This window comes from Macaca mulatta, chromosome 19 (assembly GCF_049350105.2).
Source record: "Macaca mulatta isolate MMU2019108-1 chromosome 19, T2T-MMU8v2.0, whole genome shotgun sequence".
NCBI classification, from domain to species: Eukaryota; Metazoa; Chordata; class Mammalia; order Primates; family Cercopithecidae; genus Macaca; species Macaca mulatta.
This window is the reverse complement of record NC_133424.1, coordinates 20,605,161-20,631,546: the sequence shown is the minus strand read 5'-3', so window position 1 is coordinate 20,631,546 and position 26,386 is coordinate 20,605,161. Positions and strand designations below refer to the sequence as shown.

The window sequence follows — 26,386 nt, the reverse complement described above, 5'->3', positions numbered from 1 at the left end:
AGACCTAAATGCAGCCTGGGCTTTAGAACAGAAGAGACAGCTGGGTCAGAACCTTGTTTATCTTACCATTTCTGTGACCCAGTAAAAGCCGTTGTCTATTTTGGGGCTTCCCCAGCCTCCTACCATGCACAGTGGGGATTATGCTAGCATCTACCTCCTAGGGAATTTTTCAAGTGTATATGAGACAAAACTTATAAAAATCATGGTGTAGGCTGGGTGCAGTGGCTCAAGCCTGTAATCCCAGCAATTGGGAGGCCTAGGTGGGTAGGTCACTTGAAGCCAGGAGTTCGAGACCAGTTGTGCAACATGGTGAAACCCCATCTCTACTAAAAATACAATAACCGGGCATGTTGTTGTGTACTTGTAATTTCAGCTACTCAGGAAGCTGAGGAAGGAGAATCACTGGAGCCCAGGAGACAGAGGTTGCAGTGAGCCAAGATCATGCCATTGCACCCCAGCCTGGGCAACAGAGTGAGACTCCGTCTCAAAAATAAAAAAAAGAAAAGAAAAAGAAACATGCAATGACAATTTGGGCCCTGACATCACCAAGCTTATTCTTCACAGGCTTCAGTTGACCATATTGGTTCCAATCAACTTCAGCCCATTTTAAAAAATCTCTTAAGCAAAGGAAATTTCAGTGTTTCAACAAGTTGTTTCTTATTTGTCATTCGGATAACCCAACATTTTAGTTGTAGGTTTTGTTTTGTTTTGTTTTAACACTTTGGGGACAAAAATTCCGCTTCTGTCCAATGGAGTGCGAAATGATAGGGTATGATTTGTTGTTGCAGTTCAGGCTGCCATACCAAAGAACCATGGACTAGGAAGCTTATAAGGAACAGAACTTAATTTCTCACACTTGTAGGGGTTGGAAATGTGGGATCAAAGTGTCAGCATGGTTGAACTCTGGTGATGACTCTCCTGAACTGCAGACTGTGTACTTAGGATTTTATCATTTGGCAGAAGGAGGGAGATAGCCCTCTGGGGTATCTTTTTTAAAGCCAGTAATCCCAATCACGAGGACCCCACCTTCAGGACTTAATTATGCCCTGCCTCATAGTACCATTATTCTGAGGGTTAGAACTTTCACACAAATATAGGGGGAGAAATCGTAACTCTCAAGATTATATATAGATTTCTAAAAACTGTCATTTTCTTCCTACTTGCTCTGTCCTGTTTGCTCCCTCAGTCTCTCTTTTTTTGTGTTTCTGTTTAATTCTCTGTTTCTGTATTGTATTCCTCAAACTGACAGCAAATTCCAATGTAGAAGATGCTCTATGACAGACCCACATAAAAAGAACTGAGGGAGTGCTCATGCCAATAGATGGAAGAAACTTGGGCTTTCCGGCCACATGAAATCTTGCCAGTTTCCACATGAGTGAGTTTAAAGCTGATCCTTCCCTACTCCAGCTTCTGTTGAGAAGTCCAGTTTCTTATGAGGCCTAAGCCTCCTAACGACCTTGAGGAAGAGGCTCCTAACTAAACTGTGTCCAGTTTCTGGTCCCACAAATTGTGAGATAGTATTTGTTGTTGAAAGGTGCTAAGTTTCAGGGCAATGTTGTAAGAAAGAAGCAGATAACTAGTCTCATCTCCCAGGCCCCAAGATTCTCCATCCTTCTTCTCTCTCAGGCTCTCTGCAGCCATAGTGGTCCCTTTCTAACTTCTGCCCAACTCACACCTGTGAGTCTCTTTACTAACAGTGGCTTCTCTTGACACATTCTTGTTGGGAGCAGATCGCCTAAAATCTGGCCATAAACTTGCCCCCAAAACTGGCCATAAATAAAATATCTGCAGCACTGTAACATGTTCATAATAGCCCTAACGCCCAAGCTGGAAGGTTGTAGGTTTACAGGAATGAAGGCAAGGAATACCTGGCCCACCCAGGGTGGAAAACCACTTAAAGACATTTCTTAAGCCACAAACAATAGCATGAGTGATCTGTGTCTTAAGGGCATGTTACTAGCCCAACCTATCCCTTTAATTCGGTCCATCCCTTCATTTCCCATAAGGGAAACTTTTGGTTAATTTAATATCTATAGAAACAATGCTAATGACTAGTTTGCTGTTAATAAATATGTAGGTAAATCTCTGTTCGGGACTGTCAGCTCTGAAGGCTGTCAGACCCCTGATTTCCCACTTCACACCTCTATATTTCTATGTGTATGCCTTTAATTCCTCTAGCACCACTAAGTTAAGGTCTCCCCGACTGAGCTGGTCTCGGCAAGTGGCGCCAAATGTGGGGCTCGAATCCCGGTCCACGGGTCGCTGGAGTGACGGTTGGAATGGAAAACTAACTGGAGGACACCCAAGTACTCTTAAAAGTAATCCCCTTGGTGAGTAAGGAGAGGAGCTCGGAAGTGTCAAGGTAGCAATGGGACAAGTATAGGATCTGGTTCGTTTCACCTTGGAACTTTTTCACACTGATAATAAGGAGGAACAAGAGTATAGTGAAGTAACAGAAAAGGTTACAGATAATGTTTATTTGCCAGCTAAAGCCAAAGCGGCAAAGGAAGGAGAGGTTCATCCCTACCCTTCTGCACCCCCTCATTATTATTTTGAAGAAAATGACCCCCCAGATCTTTCCTTTCTGGAGGACACTAGGCAAAAAGTAGTTGCCCCAGTGACTGTTCAAGCAGCACCTCAAGCAATGGTTCTTAGTTCTATTCAGGTAGGACTTCAGCAAGCTAGATGAGAAGGTGATTTAGAGGCTTGGCAGTTCACTGTTAGAATACAACCCCCAGATCAACAGGGAAATATTACAGCTACATTTGAGCCTTTTCCTTTCAAATTACTCAAAGAATTTAAACAAGCTACTCATATAAAAAAGAATGTAAAAAAAACAGCAAGTCAGGCTGCCAGATAGAGGAAAAAAGAAATCTGTTGAGCCTGAAATATGTCCAAAATGTAAAAAAGGAAAACACTGGACAAGTCAGTGTCACTCTTAAATTTGATAAAGAAAGGAACCCGATTTCAGGAAACGCCATGAGGGGCCCATCCCAGGCCCCGTTCTAAACTGGGGCATTTCCAGCTCAGGCCATTCCCTCACCCCTGTACAATGTCTGTCCCCCGCCACAGCCAGTAGTGCCACAGTAGATTTATGCTGCACAAAAGCTGTGAGCCTTCTGCCTGGGGCATCCCCACAAAAGGTCCCAACAGGAGTCTGTGGACCCTTGCCAGCAGGTGCAATAGGATTACTTTTAGGAAGGTCTAGTGTAAGTTTAAAAGGTGTACAAATACATCCAGGAGTCATTGATTCAGATTATAATGAGGAAATTCAAATTGTCATATCTACTTCTGTTCACTGGAAAGCAGAGCCAGGAGAGCACATAGCACAGCTCCTGACTGTGCTATATGTAGGAATAGGAAAAAGTAAAATTAAATGAACAGGAGGATTTGGAAGCACAAATAAACAAGGCAAAGCAACTTATTAGGTAAATCAAATTACTGATATACATCCTGCCTGTGAAATAACTATTCAAGGAAAGAAAGTTAAAGGTTTGGTAGATAGAAGAGCAGACATTTCAATCATTTCTCTACAGCACTGGTGGTCCATGTGGCCAATTCAACCCACTCAATTTAACATAGTTAGAGTTGGTAAAGCCGCTGAAGTATATCAAAGTAGTTATATTTTGTATTGTGAGAGACCCGATGGACAACCTGGGACTATTCAGCCAATTATAACTTCTGTACCTATAAATTTATGGGGAAGAGATTTAGTACAATGATGGGGAGCACAAGTTCTAATTCCAGAAGAATTATGTAGCCCTCAAAGTCAACATACAATGCATGAAATAGGGTATGTACCTGGTATGGGACTAGAAAAAATTTGCAAGGTTTGAAAGAACCACTTCAAGTAGAAAAACAAAGTTCCTGCCAAAGATTAGGAAATAATTTTTGATGGCAGCTGTTGTTAAGCCTCCAGAACCTATACCTTTAAAATGGTTAACAGATAAGCCAATTTGGATAGAAAAATGACTGCTAAATAAAGAGAAACTGGAGGCTTTAGAGAAATTAGTTGCTGAACAATTAGAAAATGGGCACATAGATCCAACATTTTCTCCTTGGAATTCTCCAGCTTTTGTAATTAAGAAAAAATCAGGTAAATGGAAAATATTAACTGACTCAAGAGCCATCAATTAAGTTTTACAACCTATGGGAGCATCACAGCCAGGATTGCCTTCTCCTGCTACAATTCCAAAAAATTGGCATCTAATAGTCATAGATTTAAAAGACTGTTTACTATCCCTTTAGCTGAGCAAGACTATGAACGGTTTGCATTTACAATTACTGCAGTAAACAACCTGCAGCCTGCTAAGCGTTTTCATTGGAAAGTGTTGCCACAAGGCATGTCAAAGAGCCCAACAATTTGCCAGATATATGTGGGGCAAGCAATTGAACCTACTAGTACAAAATTTTCACAGTGTTACATTATTCACTATATGGCTGATATACTTTGTGCTGCCCCCACTTAAGAAATATTACCCCAATGTTATGATCACTTGCAAAATTCTGTTTCTCGCACTGGTTTAATTATAGCTCCTGACAAAATTCAGACTACTACTCCTTACTCCTACTTGAGTACCTGAGTAAATGACACTACCTTTGTGGCACAGAAAGTTGCCTTATGTAAGGATCAACTAAAAACATTAAATGACTTTCAAAAATTACTAGGGGATATTAATTGGATACGACCTTCTCTAGGCATTCCTACCTATGCCATGAGTAATCTGTTTTCTATCCTTAGAGGAAATCCTAGTCTCGCTAGCCCTCAGCAATTAACGAAAGAGGCTGAGGCAGAGTTATAACTGATTGAGAAGCAGGTCCATAAAGCTCAGATAAATAGAATAGATCCAGAGAAGACAAGATTTGTTAATTTTGTCAACTCAGCATTCACCTACTGGTGTTATTGTCCAAGAACAGGACTTAGTAGAGTGGCTTTTCTTCCACATACTAATTCACGGACTCTAACTCCTTATTTAGATCAAATCGCTACTTTGATAAGGATTAGGAGAACTAGGACTGTTAAATTACATAGATATGATCCTGGAAAAATTATTGTCCCTCTCACGAAGGCACAAATACAGGAAGCTTTTATAAATAGTCTTACTTGGCAAGCCCATTTAGCTGACTGTGTAAGTATTCTCGATAATCATTTTCCTAAAATGAAGCTGTTCCAGTTTTTGAAATTAACTAATTGGATTCTCCCTAAAATAACTAAATTGAAACCAATTGAAGGTGCCAAGAATGTTTTTACAGATAGGTCTAATAATAGTAAAGCTTCTTATTCTGGCTCAAAAAGTAAAGTTTTTCAGATGCCCTATACTTCAGCTCAAAAAGCAGAGCTTGTAGCTGTAATTGAGGTATTGACTGCTTTTGATATGCCTATTAATGTGATTTCTGATTCTTCATACGTGGTTCACTCCACACAGTTAATTGAAAATGCTCAGTTATGATTTCATACAGATAAACAATTGATGACTTTATTTACCCAATTGCAAACAGCAGTTAGGAGTAGAATGCACCCTTTTTACATCACTCACATTAGAGCTCATACACCTCTTCTAGGACCTTTAACTAAAAGGAATCAAATGGCTGATCGCCTAGTTGCTACTGCAATATCTAATGCTAGACACTTTCACAATTTAACCTATGTTAATGCCTCTGGTCTCAAGCACAGATACAACATTACCTGGAAAGAAGCTAAAGCTATTATCCAGCAATGCCCAACTTGCCAAATGGTGTATTCCTCATCTTTTACAGGAGGAGTTAATCCTCAAGGACTGGAACCTAACTCTATTTGGCAAATGGATGTCACACATGTTCCCTCGTTTAGGAGACTAGCTTATGTACATGTATGTGTGGACACCTTTTCTCACTTTGTCTAGGCTACATACCAAACAGGAGAGTCTGCTGCCTGTGTTAAACATCGTCTTTTGCAGTGTTTTTGGTGATGGGCATTCCAGCTCCTATTAAAACAGATAATGCCCCAGGCTATACTAGCCAAACTCTAGCTACATTTTTCTCTATGTGGAATATTAAACACATTACTGGTATCCCATACAATTCTCAAGGACAAGCCATAATAGAAAGAAAGAATCTCTCCCTAAAACAGCAGTTGCAAAAGCAGAAAAGAAGAGACAGAGAATATGGAACCCCACAAATGCAACTGAACCTAGCATTATTAACTTTAAACTTTTTGAGCCTGCCCAAAGGTCAGATGTTATCAGCAGCTGAACAGCATCTGCAGAAACCAGTTGCAAAGACAGAAGCAAAACACCTGATTTAGTGGAAAGATCCAATAACCAAAAGGAAATAAGTAAAATAATAACTTAGGGTAGAGGTTATGCTTGTATTTCTCCAGTCCAAAATTAACAGCCAATTTCGATACCATCAAGACATCTGAAACCTTATCATGAGCCAGATGCCAAGGAAGAGACTCCAGGAGGATCCACAGCCACCCACCTGGGGACAGATCAAGAAGCTGTCACAGATGGCGGAAGAAAACCTGAGGAAAGTGGGACAACCAGTCACACTGAATGATTTAATGGTAGCTATGATAGCAGTTATCACCACCGCTGTGAGTATTCCTTCAATAAAGGCTGGTAATAATGCCTAGATGCAATAACTCTGACAGTTACACATGCTTTCTGATCTCAGTATTTATCATAATAAATCTGCTCCTATAATTGAGGCATACCACCCTCAAAAACCTATTTGTAAATAGGACTGGACCCAGTTAGAAAAAATGAACGTACTTGTTCAAGAAGCTTGTTTTGCAGAACAGGCAGAGGTGCTGCACAACGATTCCTATGGAATCATTATTAATTGGTCACCTAAAGGGATGTTTAGCTCGAATTGCACCTCTCAGTCTGTGTGCCATGGCCACACTATGTTCAGATGATCTGGACAAAATGGTCAGATAGTAGAAATGATAAGAAGTACAGCAAAAGTTCCTATTACCTGGAACCATGGTGGTATAGTTGCACCTCAACCTCAAATGATATGGCCCGCTCTAGGAGCTAAACATAAAGATTTGTGGAAACTATTAAATGCCCTTAATAATATCAAAATTTAGGAAAGAATAGAAATGCATCTAGAAGGACATTCTACAAACTTGTTTTTAGATATAGCAAAATTAAAAGGACAAAAATTTAAGCATCCTAGGCACAACTGACCTTAATGCCAGGAACTGGAGTGCTTAAAGGAGCTGCAGACAAATTAGCCAGTAATCCATTAAAATAGATAAAAACACTTAGAAGCTCTGTGATTTCAATGATGATTGTGCTTTTAATCTATGTTATTTGTCTTTGTATAGTCTGCAGATGTGGATCCCAACTCCTGCGAGAAGTAGCTCACTGTGACAAAGCTGCCCTTGCTTTTATCTCTTTGCAAATCGAAGAAAGGAGACATGTTGGGAGCAAGACCCCCAAAATCTGGCCACAAACTGGTTCCAAAACTGGCCATAAATAAAATCTCTGCAGCACTGTAACATGTTCATAATGTCCCTAAAGCCCAAGCTGGAAGGTTGTAGGTTTACAGGAATGAGGGCAAGGAACACCTGGCCCACCCAGGGCAGAAAACCGCTTAAAGGCATTCTTAAACCACAAATAATAGCATGAGCGATCTGTGTCTTAAGGGCATGTTCCTGCTGCAGTTAACTAACCCAACCTATCCCTTTAATTTGGTCCGTCCTTTCATTTTCCATAAGGATACTTTTAGTTAATTTAACATCTATAGAAACAATGATAATGACTAGTTTGCTGTTTTTTTTTTTTTTTTTTTTTTTTTTTTTTGAGACGGAGTCTCGCTCTGTCGCCCAGGCTGGAGTGCAGTGGCCGGATCTCAGCTCACTGCAAGCTCCGCCTCCCGGGTTTACGCCATTCTCCTGCCTCAGCCTCCCGAGTAGCTGGGACTACAGGTGCCCGCCACCTCGCCCGGCTAGTTTTTTGTATTTTTTAGTAGAGACGGGGTTTCACCGTGCTAGCCAGGATGGTCTCGATCTCCCGACCTCGTGATCCGCCCGTCTCGGCCTCCCAAAGTGCTGGGATTACAGGCTTGAGCCACCGCGCCCGGCCTAGTTTGCTGTTAATAAATATGTAGGTAAATCTCCGTTTGAGGCTCTCAGCTCTGAAGGCTGTGAGACCCCTGATTTCCCACATCACACCTCTATATTTCTGTGTGTGTCTTTAATTCCTCTAGCACCACTAGGTTAAGGTCTCCCTGATCAAGCTGGTCTTGGCACATTCTTGTGCAGGTATGGCTCCCTATTGTTATTGTCATCATGGCATAAGTGTCATCTCAGGGAGGCATTTGGGTCACTCCATGTAATGATTTCCCAGCTCTTCTGTCAACATTCTACTTGATATTATAGCAGTTGCTCTTTTTTTTTCATATATTTGCTTTAGTGTTTTTGGTCATCTGTCCTCAGACTGGTCCTCAGGGTAGGGTGCAGGCAGGATTCAGTCATTTTCTGTACCACATGTTGGGTCCACCAGGGTAACTGGCAAAGGGTTAGTGCAAGGAAAAGACTGGCTAAGTGAATGCGTCGGGGAATCTCAAATTCTCCTTCCTGCTTTTGACCACTTGATAATGTGGGGATCGTTAATAATAACACAAGGTGCATGACCTCAGTGTGACTCTTCCTTGCTCCAGCTTCTCCAGCAAAGCTCAGTAGGCACCAGAAACCCAGAAGGCTGTCACCACCTAGAGGCCATCACTGGCACTGCAGCCCCATGCAGGAGCATCACAGAACAAAGCTACTTTTATGTTTGGGTCCTCAAGACACTGACTCTCCAGGGTCCCAGGGGACAAAGGAGCAGCATCTGAAGACTCCAAGTGCAATAAGAATAACCTTGGAAGCCTCCATTGTCCTCTCTTTGCCTCCACCTTTTGGGTTGTGCTCTTTACTCACGAGGGACAACCCCTCATCCAGGGAAATTATTTTCTACTACTTCTAAATGATCATCTAAAGAACACAACAGGAACTACTATTTTCCCTGGACTTCAGACTCAGAGTCCAGTTACATGGCACATTTTGCTCTATCCCACCTTTAACTCCCCAAGATGCCTCTGGAGTGACCATGCCTCACTCTGAAGGACTTCTAGGGAGTGGAAGCATTTTTGCAGTCTCAGAGCAAAGAGTCTTGGTTCACCAATGAAGAACCAAGGCCAGCAGACACTTACGGGTTTGTGCAACCATTGAGGTCACCCACTTCAAGTACTCTTGTTTGTGAGGTACGAAAAGGTTTTGCTGTAACCATTGTCTATACTAGGCTGAGATGGGGACATAGCTCATTTCCATTTCTGGTACCTACAGATGTGGATAGCAGGACCCCAGTCCTGTCCTCTTGAAACTGACCTGGAGAGGACCCCAGCTGATGGAGAACCCTGGAACCCGGAGGATCCTCCTGCTCATTCTCTGTGCCCCTGGACATGTAGCTAGAGGAGGGCATGCCCCTGGCTTATAGCAGAGCTGCCCCTATTCTGTTTTTTTTTTTTTTTTTTTTGTGTGTGTGTGTGTGTGTGTGTGTGTGTTTGTCTTATGCCTGGTTTCTGTCTACCTCTTCTCTGTCCTCACCTCTGTGATCTTTCCCTGAGAAGTGTTTGTGTGTGTGTGTCTGTGGGTACTTACCTGAGAATATGGAGACAAAAATAGCCCATGTGGAGAAGGAGAGCACAGGGCTTTCTAGTATTTAGGGGCTCTAATTTCCAGAGCAAACCTGAGGGGTGCAGTAGAGCCAAGGCCGAGGAAGCTGGAGCTCTCCCTAATACTCCAGACCCTGCCTTCCTCCTGGGGTCTGCCTCTTTTGGGGCCTCAGTTTCCCAACTTTAAAATGAGAAATTGGGATGGTTTTTCTTTTTTAAAATTTCAATAGGTTTTAGGGGTACAGGTGTTTTGTTACATGGCTAAATTCTTTAGTGGTGGTTTCTGAGATTTTGGCACACCCATCATCTGAGCAGTAAACACTGTACCCAAAGTGTAGCCTTTTATCCCTTACTCACTCCCATTTTTCCTCCCTGAGTCCCCAAAATTCACGTATCATTCTTATGCCTTTGCATCCTCATAGCTTAATTCCCACTTATAAATGAGAACATATGATGTTTGTTTTATCATTTCTGAATTACTTCACTTAGAATAAGGTCTCCAGCTCCGTCCAGGCTGCTGAGAATGCCATTATTTTGTTCCATTTTATGACTGAGTAGTATTCCATAATATACATGTACCACATTTTCTTTATCCACTCAATATTGATGAGCATTTTGTCTAGTTCCATATTTTTGCAATTGCAAATAGTGCTGCTATAAACTTGCATGTGCAAGTGTCTTTTTCATATAGTGACTTCTTTTCCTCTGGGTAGATAGCCAGTACTGAGATTGCTGGATCAAATGGTAGATAACCTTTAGTTCTTTAAGGAATCTCCATACTGTTTTCCATAGTGGTTGTAACTGCAGAAGCATATGCTCATCGAGAACATGGCTTCAGATTCCTCAATAGTTGATGAAATATTGGGGTGGGATGGGTTTGTGTGCCCATGGGTGCTCAAGCCTCCTTACATGGCTAATGCAGATGGACATAGAGCTTGAGGCAGCCTGGTCTCTTTTCCTGAGCTGGCTGATTTCAATACAATGAACCAAGGTCTCTGATCTTGAAGCTGGTCCCGCCAGACACCCCACCTTCAGCCACCATCTGCTGTGTGCCTCCTATATCCTGTGGGGCCCATGGCAACCCGCATGACAGTGAGGGGGCACAAGGCACTGGACCTGTGGGCCTGGGGAAGACAAAAACACTTTTCTGTTTCTCCCAAACTTTCAAGTGTGTTGTCAGGTATTTAATTTTGATTATGACTGAGATGATATGTTCATGTATTTACAGCTATTTAAATATAATATTTTTTGCAAACTGTGGGATAATGTCTTTCACTTTTTTTTTCATTTTTCCTCCTCATCTGTGCACAGATGGGTGGCCGACTCTGGAGCCCAGCCTGTCGCTTCCCAGTCTGGTGGTGAATCCTCCATAGTCTAGTGTGGAGGAAAAGTTAAATATTAAATTTGAACTTAATTGAACCTGGACACAAACAATGGTCACCAAGTCCTGGAACAGCTTGTATGAGCCCCTTGAGGCATTCATCCAGAGCTGTTTCAGAGAAATCTCTATTTCAATCTATTCCTATACATTCGTTATTGTAAAACAATAGAGAAGCACAAAAACAAGTTGACCTTTTTGTGTTCCTTGAGCCCAGTAGTGAAAGGCCCTTGTGACTAAGCCCCATGCCTAAAAACTCATTACAAAAGAGCTAGGGTTGGCCGGGCGCGGTGGCTCAAGCCTGTAATCCCAGCACTTTGGGAGGCCGAGATGGGCGGATCATGAGGTCAGGAGATCGAGACCATCCTGGCTAACACGGTGAAACCCCGTCTCTACTAAAAATACAAGAAAATTAGCCGGGCGAGGTGGCGGGCGCCTGTAGTCCCAGCTACTCGGGAGGCTGAGGCAGGAGAATGGCGTGAACCCGGGGGAGCGGAGCTTGCAGTGAGCCGAGATCGCGCCACTGCACTCCAGCCTGGGGCACAGAGCAAGACTCCGCGTCAAAAAAAAAAAAAAAAAAGAGCTAGGGTCCCAGATTGCACCAAAGCTTCGTGAGACCTCTCCTCATCTGCATGGACGAGTGGCCGACTCTGGAGCCCAGGTTGTTTCTTCCCAGTCTGGTGGTGTAAATATATACAGTCTGGTGAGTGTAAACATTTTCCATTCTCCTCTTCCCATTGCAATTTGCTTATTATATCTGCAATCTGCTTATATTGATTTGCTTATTATAGCACTTGCTTATTATGTTATTTATTATATCTGCATTGCCATTTATGTGGTATAAAGTTTGTTACCGTGTGGCTCACGCCTGTAATCCCAGCACTTTGGGAGGCCGAGACGGGCGGATCACAAGGTCAGGAGATCGAGACCACGGTGAAACCCCGTCTCTACTAAAAATACAAAAAATGAGCCGGGCGCAGTGGCGGGCGCCTGTAGTCCCAGCTACTCGGGAGGCTGGGGCAGGAGAATGGCGTGAACCCAGGAGGCGGAGCTTGCAGTGAGCCAGGATCGCGCCACTGCACTCCACCTTGGGCGACAGAGCGAGACTCCGTCTCAAAAAAAAAAAAAAAAGTATTGTGTGTGTGTCTTTTCTTCTCCCCTCGCGCATTTCCCGCACAGAACATTTTTGGCGTCACAAACAGGATTTGAAAACAAAAGCGTGCTGCTTTTTGGCCGGAAGGTCTGGGCTGGAGGCTCAGAGACTTCCGATATCTTGGGATGGGGACTCCCCCAGTTCTCCCCCTTGGCAATTGAATGGTCAAGGGAAACTGGACTTTATGAGAATTGAGAATCTAAATTAGTGCGATTTAAACTTTTGACTGTCCGTGAAGTGCTGCAGGGGATTCCAGTCCCCAAAGGAGATGCTGAGGGATCTCCCGGAAGGATGGTGTTCGTTTACCGCTTATAAGTTAATGTGTCAAGATACGGGCTGGTTGCTACAAGAGAAATGTAAGTTGGAAAAGGAAAATGCTAGTGTGATTTCCAGACTGACCCTGGCCCAATGCCAGGCCTATATCTGGACTGATCAGGCTCAAAGCTATCAGCCCGTTGCTGAAGAAGGCAGCTGTCCGAATGGCTCGGTCAGGTTAAAACTGAAGAACTAGTTTGCTGGGGCTTGGAGCAGGTAAAAACCCAGCTCCTATCTCAAGGATGGGAAATTAACCTTAGCAAAATTCAAAGACCTGCACAAACTGTAAAATTCCTTGGCATCCTATGGAATGCAGAGATATAATCCATTTTACCAAAGGTAAGGCTAAAATACTGGAATTTGCAACCCTTAGGACTAAAAAGGAGGCCCAGACATTTACTGGCATCTTTGGATTCTGGAGACATCATATTCCCCACTTGAGTAACATTTTACAACCTCTGCATGCAGCCACTAGAAAACGCTATGACTCTCACTGGGGAGAGAAAGAGAGCATGGCTTTTGAACAAGCTAAACAAGCAGCGCAACTGGCCCTGGATCTATGGTCCATACAGGATGGGCCAGGAGAACTGCAAGTAACTGTCCTAGATCAACATGCTAATTGGAGCCTTCGGCAGAAACAAGATGGAAAGAGGGTACTTTTCATGTTTTGGACCCAGAAACTGCCAGAGGTCGGAAAAGCTTACACCCCTTTCGAGAAGCAATTGTTAGCTTGCTATTGGGCTTTGCTGGAAATGGAACACCTCTGCTTCAACCATGATGTCTTTATGAGGCCTGAAATTCCTGTTATGACTTGGGACATGAGTTCCCCCAAAACCCACCAGATAGGACATACCCAAGAAGGTAGCATCATAAAATGGACGTGGTATATACAAGACCAGGCTAAGCCAAAACCAAAGTGGGTATCACTTTTACATGAGGATGTACAAAACCTGTCAGCTCAGAAAACCACCGAGCAAGTCCTGCAGATAGGGAAGGAAACCTCCCCCACCCAATGGGGCAAATCCTTTAAAGGACTAAGCCCAGAGGATCAGAAACATGTTGGTTTACTGATGCATCCACCAAATATATTGGTGGAAACCAATGCTGGAAGGCCCTGGCTTATAATCCTATTAAAAACATCAGCATTTCTGATGAAGGAAGGGGTGGGAGCAGCCAGTTAGCTGAACTAGTAGCCGTTCCTCTCAGCTATTCAGGAGGAGACCGGAGGGATTTGTCACTTCTATACCAACTCTTGGTCAGTACCAAATGGTCTTACTACCTGGATTCCCCAATGACAAGAAAACAAATGTTTAATTGGGAATAAAGAGGTTTAGGGAAACCAATACTGGGACGATATCTCAATCCTGGCCCACACTATCATTATCACTGTTTTCTTTTCTTTTCTCTATTTTATTTTTGTGTGTGTGTGTGAGATGGAGTCTATCTCTGTCAGCATACTGGAGTGCAGTGGCACAGTCTCACTCACTGCAACCTCCACCTCCGAGGTTCAAGCGGTTCTCCTGCCTCAGTCACCTGAGTAGCTGGGATTACAGGCATGCACCACCACGCCCACCTAATTTTTATATTTTTAGTAGAGACAGAGTTTCACCATGTTGGCCAGGATGGTCTCAATCTCCTGACCTCGTGATCTGCCCACGTGGGCCTCCCAAAGTGCTGGGATTACAGGCATGAGCTACTGCACCCTGCCCTGTTTTCCATATTGATGCAAATGAGTCTCTGCTTTCTCTTGACAGACTATTTAATGAGAAGGAAGAAAAATAGGCCAAAATTTCCACCATAAAGGTAAACTTGAATGCAGATGAATGGATTACAACGTGTTCAAGCTTTGCAATGAGAGGCATTATAGTGTATGGTGGTATAATTGATAGTGATTACTAGGGAGAGTTAAAGGTCATTTTATACGATACCACTCCAGATTCTTTTGCTATAAAACCACAGATGCGGGCTGCTCAATTGTTAGTAGTACCCTGTCAAAATTAACCCCTGAGTAAATCTCTGCGCCAACAGAGTCTACATATAGAACTGGGGGATTCAGATCCCCTGGTACAGGTAGGTTAAATCCTGGAGCCAAACTATGGGTACAGAGCCCATCAGATCCCAACCCTAAGGCTGGTGACCTTGTAGCTATGAAAGCAGAAAATGAAGGCATAGTACCATTTCCTAAAGATGAAAAATAATGTCATGTTCCCCTCTGTTTTTGTTTTTACAAGGAATAACCTATCTATTAATGGTCAGCACCTGTGTCTTTGTGTCTGAGGCCAAGAATAAATTCATCACCTTGGTAGCCACTGCTGCAACTGAAGTCAACCACAATCAATGATGGCTGTATGTTGAGTTGCCGGAGGCCGCCTGGAATGTGTTACCTTGCAGAATTGTCCCTGACAACATTTCTGAATGGCTATGTAGTTACCAATAGGGCCACAACAACAACACTCACAATCCAATCTGGACTTCCTTTGACCACATTAAGCAATCTATCTTTGCCAAGTCAGACAAAAGATGAACTCCACCCTCACCTTGCGTCGAAAGCCTTGGTATCCTGCCCAATATTCCTGGAATGGTACCTACTGAAAACCTGCTATGCTGGTGGCTGGATTCCATACAGCCCTTGCTTTGTCTGGAGGCGTTAAATGGCTCCTCTAATGTTTCTCTGGGGTTTCTCCAGACATTTGTCAACACATACTCCCAATCAACAACATTGCCCCCAGTGAATCACAATCTCTTTCCTATTTTAATAAGACATTAGTACATTATTATTACAGTAGCTCCATTACTGTCCCCTGGCGGGCCCTCTGAGTATGCAGATCCTGTGGATGGTGATACCAGTCCCTGCATTGGATGGGGAGATACACTTGGGGTTGGCCATTTATTACATTTACCACCCAGGTTAATATTCCCCTCCCCAGTAATCTTGATGCTTACAAACACTGCTGGTTACAAATACGCTGGCCTCCCTGGTGGTGGTACCCTATCACAGTATTCTCCCCTGCTGCTGGTACAATCCTGCTTCAGCAACAGATTAAAATATTTACCTTACATGTAGAAAAAGCTCTTAATGATAGTAGCACTGGACTTATGTTGTTATCAGATGAATTTTCTCAGCTGAGTACTATTGTGTTGCAAAATCAAATGGCATTAAATATACTTACGGCAGCCCAAGGAGGGATTTGCACCTTACCGCATACTGAATGTTGTGTGTATATCCCTGGCAGTTCTCACAATATGACTCTCCTTGCAAAGCCATGCTGGGTGTGGTTTTTATTAATTGTGCTTTTAATTCTCACGTGCTTACCCTTGATCTGTAATCTATATCAATTATGCATTCCCCATGAATCTGTGAGGGTATTTTCCTACATTTGAGTATCCAAGCGAGGTCAAATGTGGAGGAAATGTTAAATATCAAATTTGAACTAAATTAAACGTGGACACAAACAATGGTCACCAAGTCCCGGCACAGGTTGTGTGAGCCCCTTGAGGCATTCATCCAGTGCTGTTTCAGAAAAAAATCTCTATTCCAATCTATTCCTATACGTTAGTTATTGAAAAACAATAGTCACAAAAACAAGTTAACATTTTTGTGTTCCTTGAGCCCAGTCGCAAATGGCCCTCAGGACAGGGCCTCATGCCAAACAACTTGTTACAAAAAGAGATTCCACGACCACACCAAGGCTTCAAGAAACCTCTGCTTATTTGTGTACGGACTTGGCTGGGAGCCCAGGTTGTTGCTTCCTGGTGTGGTGACGAATCCTCCCTAGTCTGATGAGTGTAAATATATCTGACCCTTTTGAACAAGGTTCTTTGCTATTGCTTTATGACCCCACCTCCTACCTCCAGCGAAAATGTCCTTGGCACTGTCTCTTCCCATCAGAGAGACACCACTGATTGTGGTGTGATGGGACACATGTTCCTGGTGGTGGCACCAGCATATATTAGATGTGCTTGGGCTGAACACCAAAGAGCTACGACAGGCTGTTACATAGAATATTATGAGGACTACATATTTTTAAATAGAGTGAACTATGGACCACATAGTTTGGTTTTGTACATTTACTTATATATTTTCCCTTGTCCCTTTCCCATTGCAATTTGCTTATGATATCAATTTGCTTATTATATCTGCATTGCCATTTACGTGGGATAAAGCTTGTTTACACTTAACGGTATTGTGTGTATCTTTTCTTCTCCCCTCATGCATTTCCTGCACAGAACACCATATTTCTCAGAGGCCTTGTTTATTCTTTTTTATTCTTTCTTCTTTAATCATGTCTGCATGCCTCATTTTGGCAAGGTGGTCTTCAAACTCTGATATCCTTTCTTCTGCGTGGTCAATTAGGCTATTTATACTTTTGTATGCTCCATGAAGTTCTTGTGCTGTGTTTTTCAGCTCCATCAGGTCATTTATGTTCCTCTCTAAACTGGTTATTCTAGTTAGCAACTCCTCTAACCTTGTATCAAGTTCCTTAGCTTCTTTGCCTTGGGTTAGAACATGTTCCTTTAGATCAGTGGAGTGTGTTATTACACATCTTCTGAAGCCCACTTCTGTCACTCCATCCATCTCATCCTCTGTCCAGTTCTGTGAATTTGGTGAAGAGACATTGTGATCATCTCTAGGAGATGAGGCCTTTCAGGGGATTTTGCTGATTCTTTCTCATCTTCATGAGTTTGTCTAATTTCAATCTTTGAGGCTGCTAACCGTTGGATGAGGTTTTTTTGTTTTGTTTTGAGATAGAGTCTCACTCTGTCACCCAGTATGGAGTGCAGTGGCAAAATCTCGGGTCAATGCAACCTCTGCCTTCCAGATTCAAGTGATTCTCATGTCTCAGACTCCTGAGTAGCTGGGACTACAGGCAGGCACCACAATGCCTGTCTATTTTGTATTTTTTAGGAGAGACTGGGTTTCATTATGTTGGCCAGGCTGGTCTCGAGCTCCTGGCCTCAAGCAATCTGCCCACCTTGGCCTCCCAAAGTGTTGGGATTACAGATGTGAGCCACCATGCCTGGCCTTGGATGGGGTTTTTGTGGGTACTTTTTGTTGTTGATGCTGTTGTTGTTGCTTTCTGTTTGCTTGTTGTTCTTTAAATTGTCAGGTTCCTATTCTGTAGGGCTGCTGCAGTTTGCTGGGGAGTCACTTCAGGCCCTATTCATCTGGTTCACTCCTGTGTCAGGAGATGTCACTCAAGGAGGTTGGAGGGGCCGGGTGCGGTGGCTCAAGCCTGTAATCCCAGCACTTTGGGAGGCCGAGACGGGCGGATCACAAGGTCAGGAGATCGAGACCATCCTGGCTAACATGGTGAAACCCCGTCTCTACTAAAAAAAAATACGAAAAACTAGCCGGGCGAGGTGGCGGGCGCCTGTAGTCCCAGCTACTCGGGAGGCTGAGGCAGGAGAATGGCGTAAACCCAGGAGGCAGAGCTTGCAGTGAGCCAAGATCGCGCCACTGCACTCCAGCCTGGGCGACAGAGCGAGACTCCGTCTCAAAAAAAAAAAAAAAAAAAAAAAGGAGGTTGGAGAACAGCAAAAAAAGGTGCCTGCTCCTTCCTCTGAAAATATGATTACTGCTGAGCTTGTTAGAAATTCAAAAAAATCAGCAGGGAGCCCTGGCTCACGCCTGTAATTGCAGCACTTTGGGAGGCCGAGGCGGGCAGATCACCTGAGGTTGGGAGTTTGAGACCAGCCTGACCAACATGGAGAATAACCCATCGCTACTAAAAATACAAAAATAGCTGGGCATGGTGGCACATGCCTGTCACCTCAGCTACTCAGGAGGCTGAGGCAGAATTGCTTGAACCCAGGAGGGGGACACTGCCGTGAGCCAAGATCATGCCACTGCACTCAAGCCTAGGCAATAAGCATGAAACTCCATCTCAAATTTAAAAAAGGAAATAAATACATAAATCAGACTTTACTCCAGATCTTCTTGGAAATTAAAAAAAAAAAAACCTACATAAGAAAATCTTCACCTTATGGTACATAGTAAATTTGAGAGGTTCCTTCTGAATGTTTTTTCCATCTGAAAAATATTCACAACTCATTCCGTATGATGTAAATACAGCACTCAAAAATGTACGTTTGTGTTCATGCCCTTAATTTTATACTTTAATATCTAGAAAAATACAACATATGAACAGAGTTCTCGATCTTATGGTGCTCTTTTTTATCATAGAGAACACGTTAGAAAATATTTCTGTGTTGAAAATCATTTTATTGGATAATTTTAGTGCTATAACTCAGAACCACTTCTCTTTACTCTCTAATTTCACTTTAAGTCAAATTAAAAATTCCACCCATGGCCACTTGGTAAAAATGTGTGTGTGTGTTTTTCAAGGATCATTACTATTTAGAGATGTGGCCATAGAATTCTCTCTGGAGGAGTGGCATTGCCTGGACACTGTACAGTGGAAATTGTATATGAATGTGATGTTAGAGAACTACGGAAATATGGTCTTCCTTGTTGAGGATAACTTTAAGACATTATTCATAACATACCCTAAAGGTTTTCTCTTTTATGTAGAATTTTTTTAGTAATTTATTCTTTGCAGAAAAGTTTCAGATCCCCCCCCTTTTTTTTTTTTTTTTTTTTTTGAGACGGAGTCTCGCTCTGTCACCCAGGCTGGAGTACAGTGGCCGGATCTCAGCTCACTGCAAGCTCTGTCTCCCAGGTTTATGCCATTCTCCTGCCTCAGCCTCCCGAGTAGCTGGGACTACAGGCACCCGCCACTTCGCCCGGCTAGTTTTTTTGTATTTTTAGTAGAGACGGGGTTTCACCGTGTTAGCCAGGATGGTCTCGATCTCCTGACCTCGTGATCCGCCCGTCTCGGCCTCCCAAAGTGCTGGGATTACAGGCTTGAGCCACCGCGCCCGGCCTGCCACCACCAATTTTTGATTCAGTAGTACCAGACAGTAAAATTCAGAAATCTACAAATTGAAAGCATTTTCTAAATATTTAGAAATTTGTTACAAATTAGTATTTTGGTACTAATTTACTAGAATATTTTATTACATCTGCTCTGCCGAGCACATTACTAGCTTATAATTGGAGAACATGAGCAAGATTCATGTTATTTATTCTTAATACAACAGTATTGTTGTCCCTAAGCCTGACCTAATCACCCATCTGGAGCAAGGAAAAAAAGCTTTGACTCTGAAGAGACATTAGATGATTGCCAACCCCCCAGGTATGAGTGAAAATGAACACAACAGACAACACAGGTAAGAGGTCTCAAGCTCAAAGAGAAAGCCAATCCTTAAAATCTGATTCGGGAAGCTGTGTTCCAAAGAAGTATTTCCTGGGCAGCTGTTTTTTTTTGTTTGTTTGTTTCCGTTTTTTAATTCTGCTCTCACAAAGGGGCATCTTCAGTCTTATACTTTTAAATTCTCTGAGGATTCTACTTTTCTTTCAGTGAACTTCCTTAAAGTTCACAGTGACAGCCAAAGTCCTCTTCATGGCATATAAGAGACTGCACAATCTGGCTGCTTTTCTATTGTTTTGGGGACACACAAATATCTACATGATTTTGAGAAACTATTTTTTAAGTTCTCTTTTTTCATCATGTCTGAAAAATGTGATAGTAGTCTCTGGTGCATTTTTGTTCACTTTATTGCACAATCCATTCTGTTTTTATTACTATACAGTCTTAAAATACAGCTTGACATTGTAAGTATGATATCCTTCTACTTTTTTTTTTCCTCAAGATTGCTTTGGCTATTCAAAGTTTATTTTAGTTTCATATAAATTTTAAAATAGTATTTTCCAGTATTCTGAAATACCACTGCAAATTTTGATAGGAAGTTTATTGAATCTGTAGATAACTTTGGATAATATGGCACTTTAATGATATTTATTCTTTCAACCCATAAAGTTTTATATTTATTTGGATTTTCTCTAATTTTTTTATTGACATTTTATTGTAAAGACTTTTTAGCTTTTCTCAGAAATTTATTTATTGAGACAGTGACTTGCTTCTTCTCCAGGCTGGAGTGCAGTGGCATGATCTCAGCTCACTGGAACCTCCCTCTCAGGTTCTAGCGATTCCCCCGCCTCAGTCCTAATTAGCTGAAACTACAGACGTGCACCACCATGCCCAGCTAATTTTTTGTATTCTAGCAGAGATGGGGTTTCACCATGGCCAAGATTGTCTTGATCTCCCGACCTCATGACCCACCTCAGCCTCCAAAACTGCTGACATTACAGGCATGAGCCACTAGATCTGGCCAGAAATTTATTATTTAATGCTATAGTAAATAAGATTTTTTTTCTTCCTTTTTTTCTTTTTCAGATGGAGTCTGGCACTGTTGCCCAGCCTGGAGTGCAATGCCATGATCTCTGCTCACCACAACCTCCACCTCCCAAATTCAAGGATTCTCCTCCCTCATCCTCCCAACGAGCTTGGATTGCAGGTGCTAGCCACCACACCCAGCTAATTTTTGTATTTTTAGTAAAAATGAGGTTTCAACATGCTGGCCAGGCTGGTCTCAAACTCCTGACCTCAGATCATTCACCCGCCTCGGTCTCCCAAAGTGCCCAGTGTGTTCCTCTGTTTAATCAGAGAGTTTAAGTGTATAAAACCATATATATAATGTATGTTGATTTTATATTTTGCTAATTTACTGAGTGTATTTATTGGTTTAGACAGGTTTTAATGTACTGCATAAGGTTTTTCAAATATAAGATTGTATGATCTACAAACAGCAACTTTTTATTTTTCTTCAATTTCAATGGCTATTTTTATTTCTTTGACTAATTCTGCCACGTACTTCCAGTGCTACATTAAAATAGACCCACTGACAATGGGCACAATATAGTTTTGTATTGGCGTCTGAATTTGATGGAGCAAACACCTTTTCAATTTTTCATACACTGATTTTACAAGGTAAAGATCTTTTGTTTGGCCCTCAGGGTGATGAGATACCCTCTGAATTAGTAGTGAAGAGGGGTTGTAGCTTGGTCACAAGGTTGCTGGGTCTGCACTAGGGTTCACCTTTAGCTGGCTTGTTAGAGGGGGTTGGGGAGTTTTAATTTTCATTTTAGTTTTGGACAGACTAAATATCCTTCAGGACTTTGCTCTGTAGGGCAGACACTAGGGCATGTTTTTGCAGTCAGGTCTGCATATGGTGGGCCTTGTATCAAGATGCGGATGAGTATGGCTTTCAGTGAGTACCAGAGAGCATTTCCTCTGTGTGGTAACTGTGTGGGTTTCTATATAGGCAGAACTGACCTTAAGCTGTGGCTCACGTAACTAAAACTGAGTCACTGAACCACTTCAGGGACCATAGTAAAGGCCAAGGTCTGCAGGCCTGCCTACATGGCTGTAAATGGGCCCCTTCCTCCAGGTCTCTGGAATGGCAGGACCTCTGCCAGACTGTGGCTGGGAGGAGTTTGGCATGATTACAGAGTAAGTTCAGAACTCTCAGTGTATAGTAAGGTGTGAGGACCACTTGAAGGCTTTGCCACATTCTTCATATTTCTAGGATTTTTCCCCAGTATGAATTATCTCATGTCTACTAAAGCTTGAGGGTGAAATAAAGATTTTGCCACATTTATCACACTTGTATGGTTTGTTCTCTCCAGAATGAATTTTCTTATGTGAAAAAAGGGTTGCAGAACGGTTAAAAGCTTCACCACATTCTCTACATCTATACGGTTTCTCTCCAGTATGAAGTATCTTATGTGTAGTAAGGTGTGCAGATAGGTGAAAAGCTTTGCCACATTCTTCACATGTGTAAGGTTTCTTTCCAGTATGAATTTTCTTATGTGTAGTAAGGGTTGAAGACTGGTTAAAAGCTTTGCCACATTCTTCACATTTGTAGGTTTTCTCTGCAGTATGAATTTTCTTATGTTTACTAAGGACTGAGGAGCGCTTGAAGACTCTGCCACATTCTTCACATTTGTAGGGTTTCTCTCCAGTATGAATTATCTTATGTGTACTAAGTGCTGAGGAGTACTTGAAGGCTTTGCCACATTCTTCACATTTGTAGGGTTTCTCTCCAGTATGACTTCTCTTATGTGAACTAAGGACAGAGGAGTACTTAAAGGCTTTGCCACATTCTTCACATTTGTAGGGCTTCTCTCCAGTATGAATTATCTTATGTCTAGTTAGGACTGAGGACCAAACGAAGGCTTTGCCACATTCTTCACATTTGTAGTGTTTCTTTCCCATATGAATTATCTCATGTTTACTAAGGGTTGAGGATGCAATAAAGGCTTTGCCACATTTATTACACTTGTATGGTTTCTCTCCAGTATGAATTCTCTTATGTGTAGTAAGGGTACAGGAGTACTTAAAGGCTTTGCCACATTCTTCACAAACATAGGGCTTCTCTCCAGTATGAATTTTCTTATGTTTAGTAAGTGTTGAGGACTGGTTAAAAGCTTTGCCACATTCTTCACATTTGTAGGGTTTCTCTCCAGTATGAATAATCTTATGTGTACTAAGGTATGAGGACTGCTTGAAGGTTTTGCCACATTCTTCACATTTGTAGCGTTTCTCTTCAGTATGACTTTTCTTATGTGTAGCAAGGACAGAGGAGTACTTAAAGGCTTTGCCACATTCTTCACATTTGTAGGGTTTCTCTCCACTATGAATTATCTTATGTCTAGTAAGGATTGAGGACTGGAAGAAGGCTTTGCCACATTCTTCACATTTGTAGGGTTTCTTTCCCGTATGAATGATCTCATGTTTACTAAGGGTTGAGGATGTAATAAAGGCTTTGCCACATTTATCACACTTGTATGGTTTCTCTCCAGTATGAATTCTCTTATGTGTAGTAAGGATTGAGGATCGGTTAAAGGCTTTGCCACATTCTTCACATTTGTAGGGTTTCTTTCCTGTATGAATGATCTCATGTTTACTAAGGGTTGAGGATGCAATAAAGGCTTTGTCACATTTATCACACTTGTATGGTTTCTCTCCAGTATGAATTCTCTTATGTGTAGTAAGGGTAGAGGAGTACTTAAAGGCTTTGCCACATTCTTCACAAATGTAGGGTTTCTCTCCAGTATGAATTCTCTTATGTCTAGTAAGGGTTGAGAACAGGTTAAAAGCTTTGCCACATTCTATGCATTTGAAAGGTTTTTTTTCATTATGTCTTATCTTATGTCTGTTTGAATTTGAAAATTTATGAAAGACTTTCCCATATTTATCACATTGAAACATTTTGCTCTGGGTAGTTGTACAACATTGGTTAGGTCCATTATAACCTCCTGTGTGCACCTTACACTCATCCATACTTTCACGCCATTTTATTAACTGTACATTTTCATGTCCACGTTTTTCATATCTTCTCGGTATCATTTTTTGGAAAGAATCTTTCATGTTCTGCTCTGGCCAAAGGTCTTGGGCAAAATGAGAACACATAACTGAAAGAAACAATAAAAACACATTGCTTCAATTGCTAGACTCAGATAAATATACTTTACAAACCTAACCTATAAAATGATACAAACTACATAAGTAAGATGACATTGCAAAATACCTCAAGCTGTAATTTCTTCCTGCACATATAAATGTAAGAAAAACATACTAACCAAAATGGCACAAGGTAACTGGTAAAGGAGGTAAATTTAACTCCATCTCAAAAACAATTGAAAAAGAAATAACTAATATTTTGAAGATGTCTTTACTGCTCAATTTACAGATTTAATGCAATGTTTTTCAAATGGCTAATTGCATTTTCAAAGAAATAAAAACAGCAAATTTAAAAGTATATGGAATCCAAACCTACAATAAAGTACCCAGCAATCTTCAAAAACAGGAACAATGTTAGAGGCATTACCATTTCTGATTTCAAAACACATCAAAAGCTACAGAATTAAAATAATTTGGTGAGTTTAAAGCTGAAAAAGTAGACTAATAAAACAGAATGCAGCACATATATTAACTTTCACATAATTATTACAGCTTTGTTACTGAAAGCCAATAGGTAAAAGTAATCCAAATTTGTGTCACCAAATTATTCAGTAGACACAAAAATACAGGAATATCACTCAGTTTTCAAAAAGTAGAAAATATTGTAACAACTATTAAGATAAATATTGATGACACTATGCAAAATAAAATGACCGTCACAAAAAGAGATTGGATGAGATATATAAAGCAATTATACTCTCAGAAACAGAAAACAGAGTGGTGTTTGAAAGGAACCACAAAATACAAAGAATTGGTAGTTGTTTCATGTGTACTGAGATTTAGTTTTGCAAGATAAAAACACTCTAGTGATATGTTGCATAACAATGTCAATATAATTAATAAGACCAAACTGAGTATTTGGAAATACATATATATATATTTTGAGATGGAGTCTCACTCTGTCTCCCAGGCTGGAGTGCCTCCTGGGTTCTAGTGATTCCCCTGCCTCAGCCTACTGAGTAGCTGGTACTACAGGCATGGGCCACCATGCCTGGCTAATTTTTTGTATTTTAGTAGAGACGGGATTTCACCATGTTGGCCAGATGGTCTTGATCTCCTGACCTCGGGATCCACCCACCTCAGCCTCCCAAAGTGCTGGGATAACAGGCGTGAGCCTGTAGATACACTATGTAAAATAATTGAAATATCAATAACAAACTGGAAAATATAGAGGCATAGTTTTTTTATTCAATTGAAGTTGTTATGAGATTAAAATATATTGTTTTAACTTTAAGATGTATGTAATCTCCAGTTTTTGAGATACTTACAAAGATACTATTTGTAGAAAGTATGCAAAAGAAAGTAAAATATAATCAAAGCATGCCGGTACAGAATTAAATGGAAATTAGGTAAGTAAAATAGGAAATGAGAAAAATATAACTACTAGAAACACACAAAACAATAACAATATTAGTGGTAATAACAACTTCATTTCTTTAACCAATCATTTTAAATATAGATTACTTAATAAAATGAAATGTAATCACAGGACTTTGGAAGGTCAAGGTGGGCTGATCACTTGATCCCAAAAGTTCAAGATCATCCTGGGCAAAGTGGCAAACCTCTGTCTCTACAAAAAAATACAAACAAGCTGGCTGACAGAGTGAGACACTATCTAAAAAATAAATGAGGCTGGGCGCGGTGGCTCATGCTTAATCCTAACACTTTCGGAGGCTGAGGCAGGCAGATCACCTGAATTCAGGAGTTCAAGATGAGCCTGGTCATCATGGTGAAACCCCATCTCTACTGAAAATACAAAAAATCAGCTGGGCATGGTGGCATGCACCTGTAATCCCAGCTACTCAGGATTACATGCCTGCTTTTTGAAAGCTGAGGCAGGAGAATCACGAAACTGGGAGGTGAAGGTTGCAGTGAGCTGACATCATGCCATTGCACTCCAGCCTGGGCAACAAGAGTGAAACTCCATCTCAAAAACAAACCAAATAAAATAAATAAATACAAATATAAATATATATATAAATTATATAAAGAAAAAGATATAGAATGCCTGAATTTTTTTTAAAAAAGCATACAGTATGCTGCCTACAAGAGACTTACTTTAGCATTGAGTCAAATAGGCTGAAAGTAACAGAATGAAAAAAATGTATATTCCATGAAAATAGTAACCACAATTGAGTAAGGTGGTCATAATTATATCAGACACAATACGCTTTCAGTCAAGTACTTCTACAAGACAAAAATTGATATTATATGATGTTAAAGTGAGTTGATTTAGCAGAAATCTATAATTATAGTATTTATCTATCTATATGTATATGTGTATATAACATCAGGGCTCCAAAATATATAAAGCAAATATTGATAAAAGTGAAGCAAGATATACATAGCAACATAATAATTGTAGACATCAAGACCCAGTTTGCAATAATAGAAAAATCAGATAAAAAATAACAACCAGAAAACTTAGACAACATTATAGACTATATTGATTATTTTGCATATAGAGAAATA

The 26,386-nt window shown here is 41.3% G+C and overlaps 1 protein-coding gene and 1 long non-coding RNA gene across 6 annotated transcripts in view; one reads left to right on the top strand and one right to left on the bottom strand.

Annotated features, from left to right (window-relative positions):
- The first annotated feature begins 1,850 nt into the window (after window positions 1-1,850).
- Window positions 1,851-18,631, top strand: LOC114674196 (uncharacterized). 2 transcript variants are annotated; one of them, XR_013409341.1, is made up of 5 exons: window positions 1,851-2,077; window positions 8,098-11,296; window positions 11,608-11,877; window positions 12,153-17,692; window positions 18,013-18,631. It is a non-coding gene; the product is annotated as an uncharacterized LOC114674196 (long non-coding RNA). The 2 variants fall into 2 exon arrangements; XR_003725197.2 differs by lacking the exons at window positions 1,851-2,077; window positions 8,098-11,296 and having other exon boundaries at window positions 11,590-11,723; window positions 14,720-17,692.
- A 2,571-nt stretch (window positions 18,632-21,202) lies between these two features.
- The window catches only part of LOC720434 (uncharacterized), a 28,858-nt gene continuing 23,674 nt past the window's right edge, over window positions 21,203-26,386 (bottom strand). For all 4 annotated transcript variants that reach the window (XM_015123412.3, XM_077978611.1, XM_077978612.1 and 1 more), the window contains one exon: window positions 21,203-23,865. In XM_015123412.3, the coding sequence (XP_014978898.2) occupies window positions 21,974-23,865 (1,892 nt within the window). In that variant the 3' untranslated portion in view covers window positions 21,203-21,973. The remainder of the gene's footprint in view (window positions 23,866-26,386) is intronic.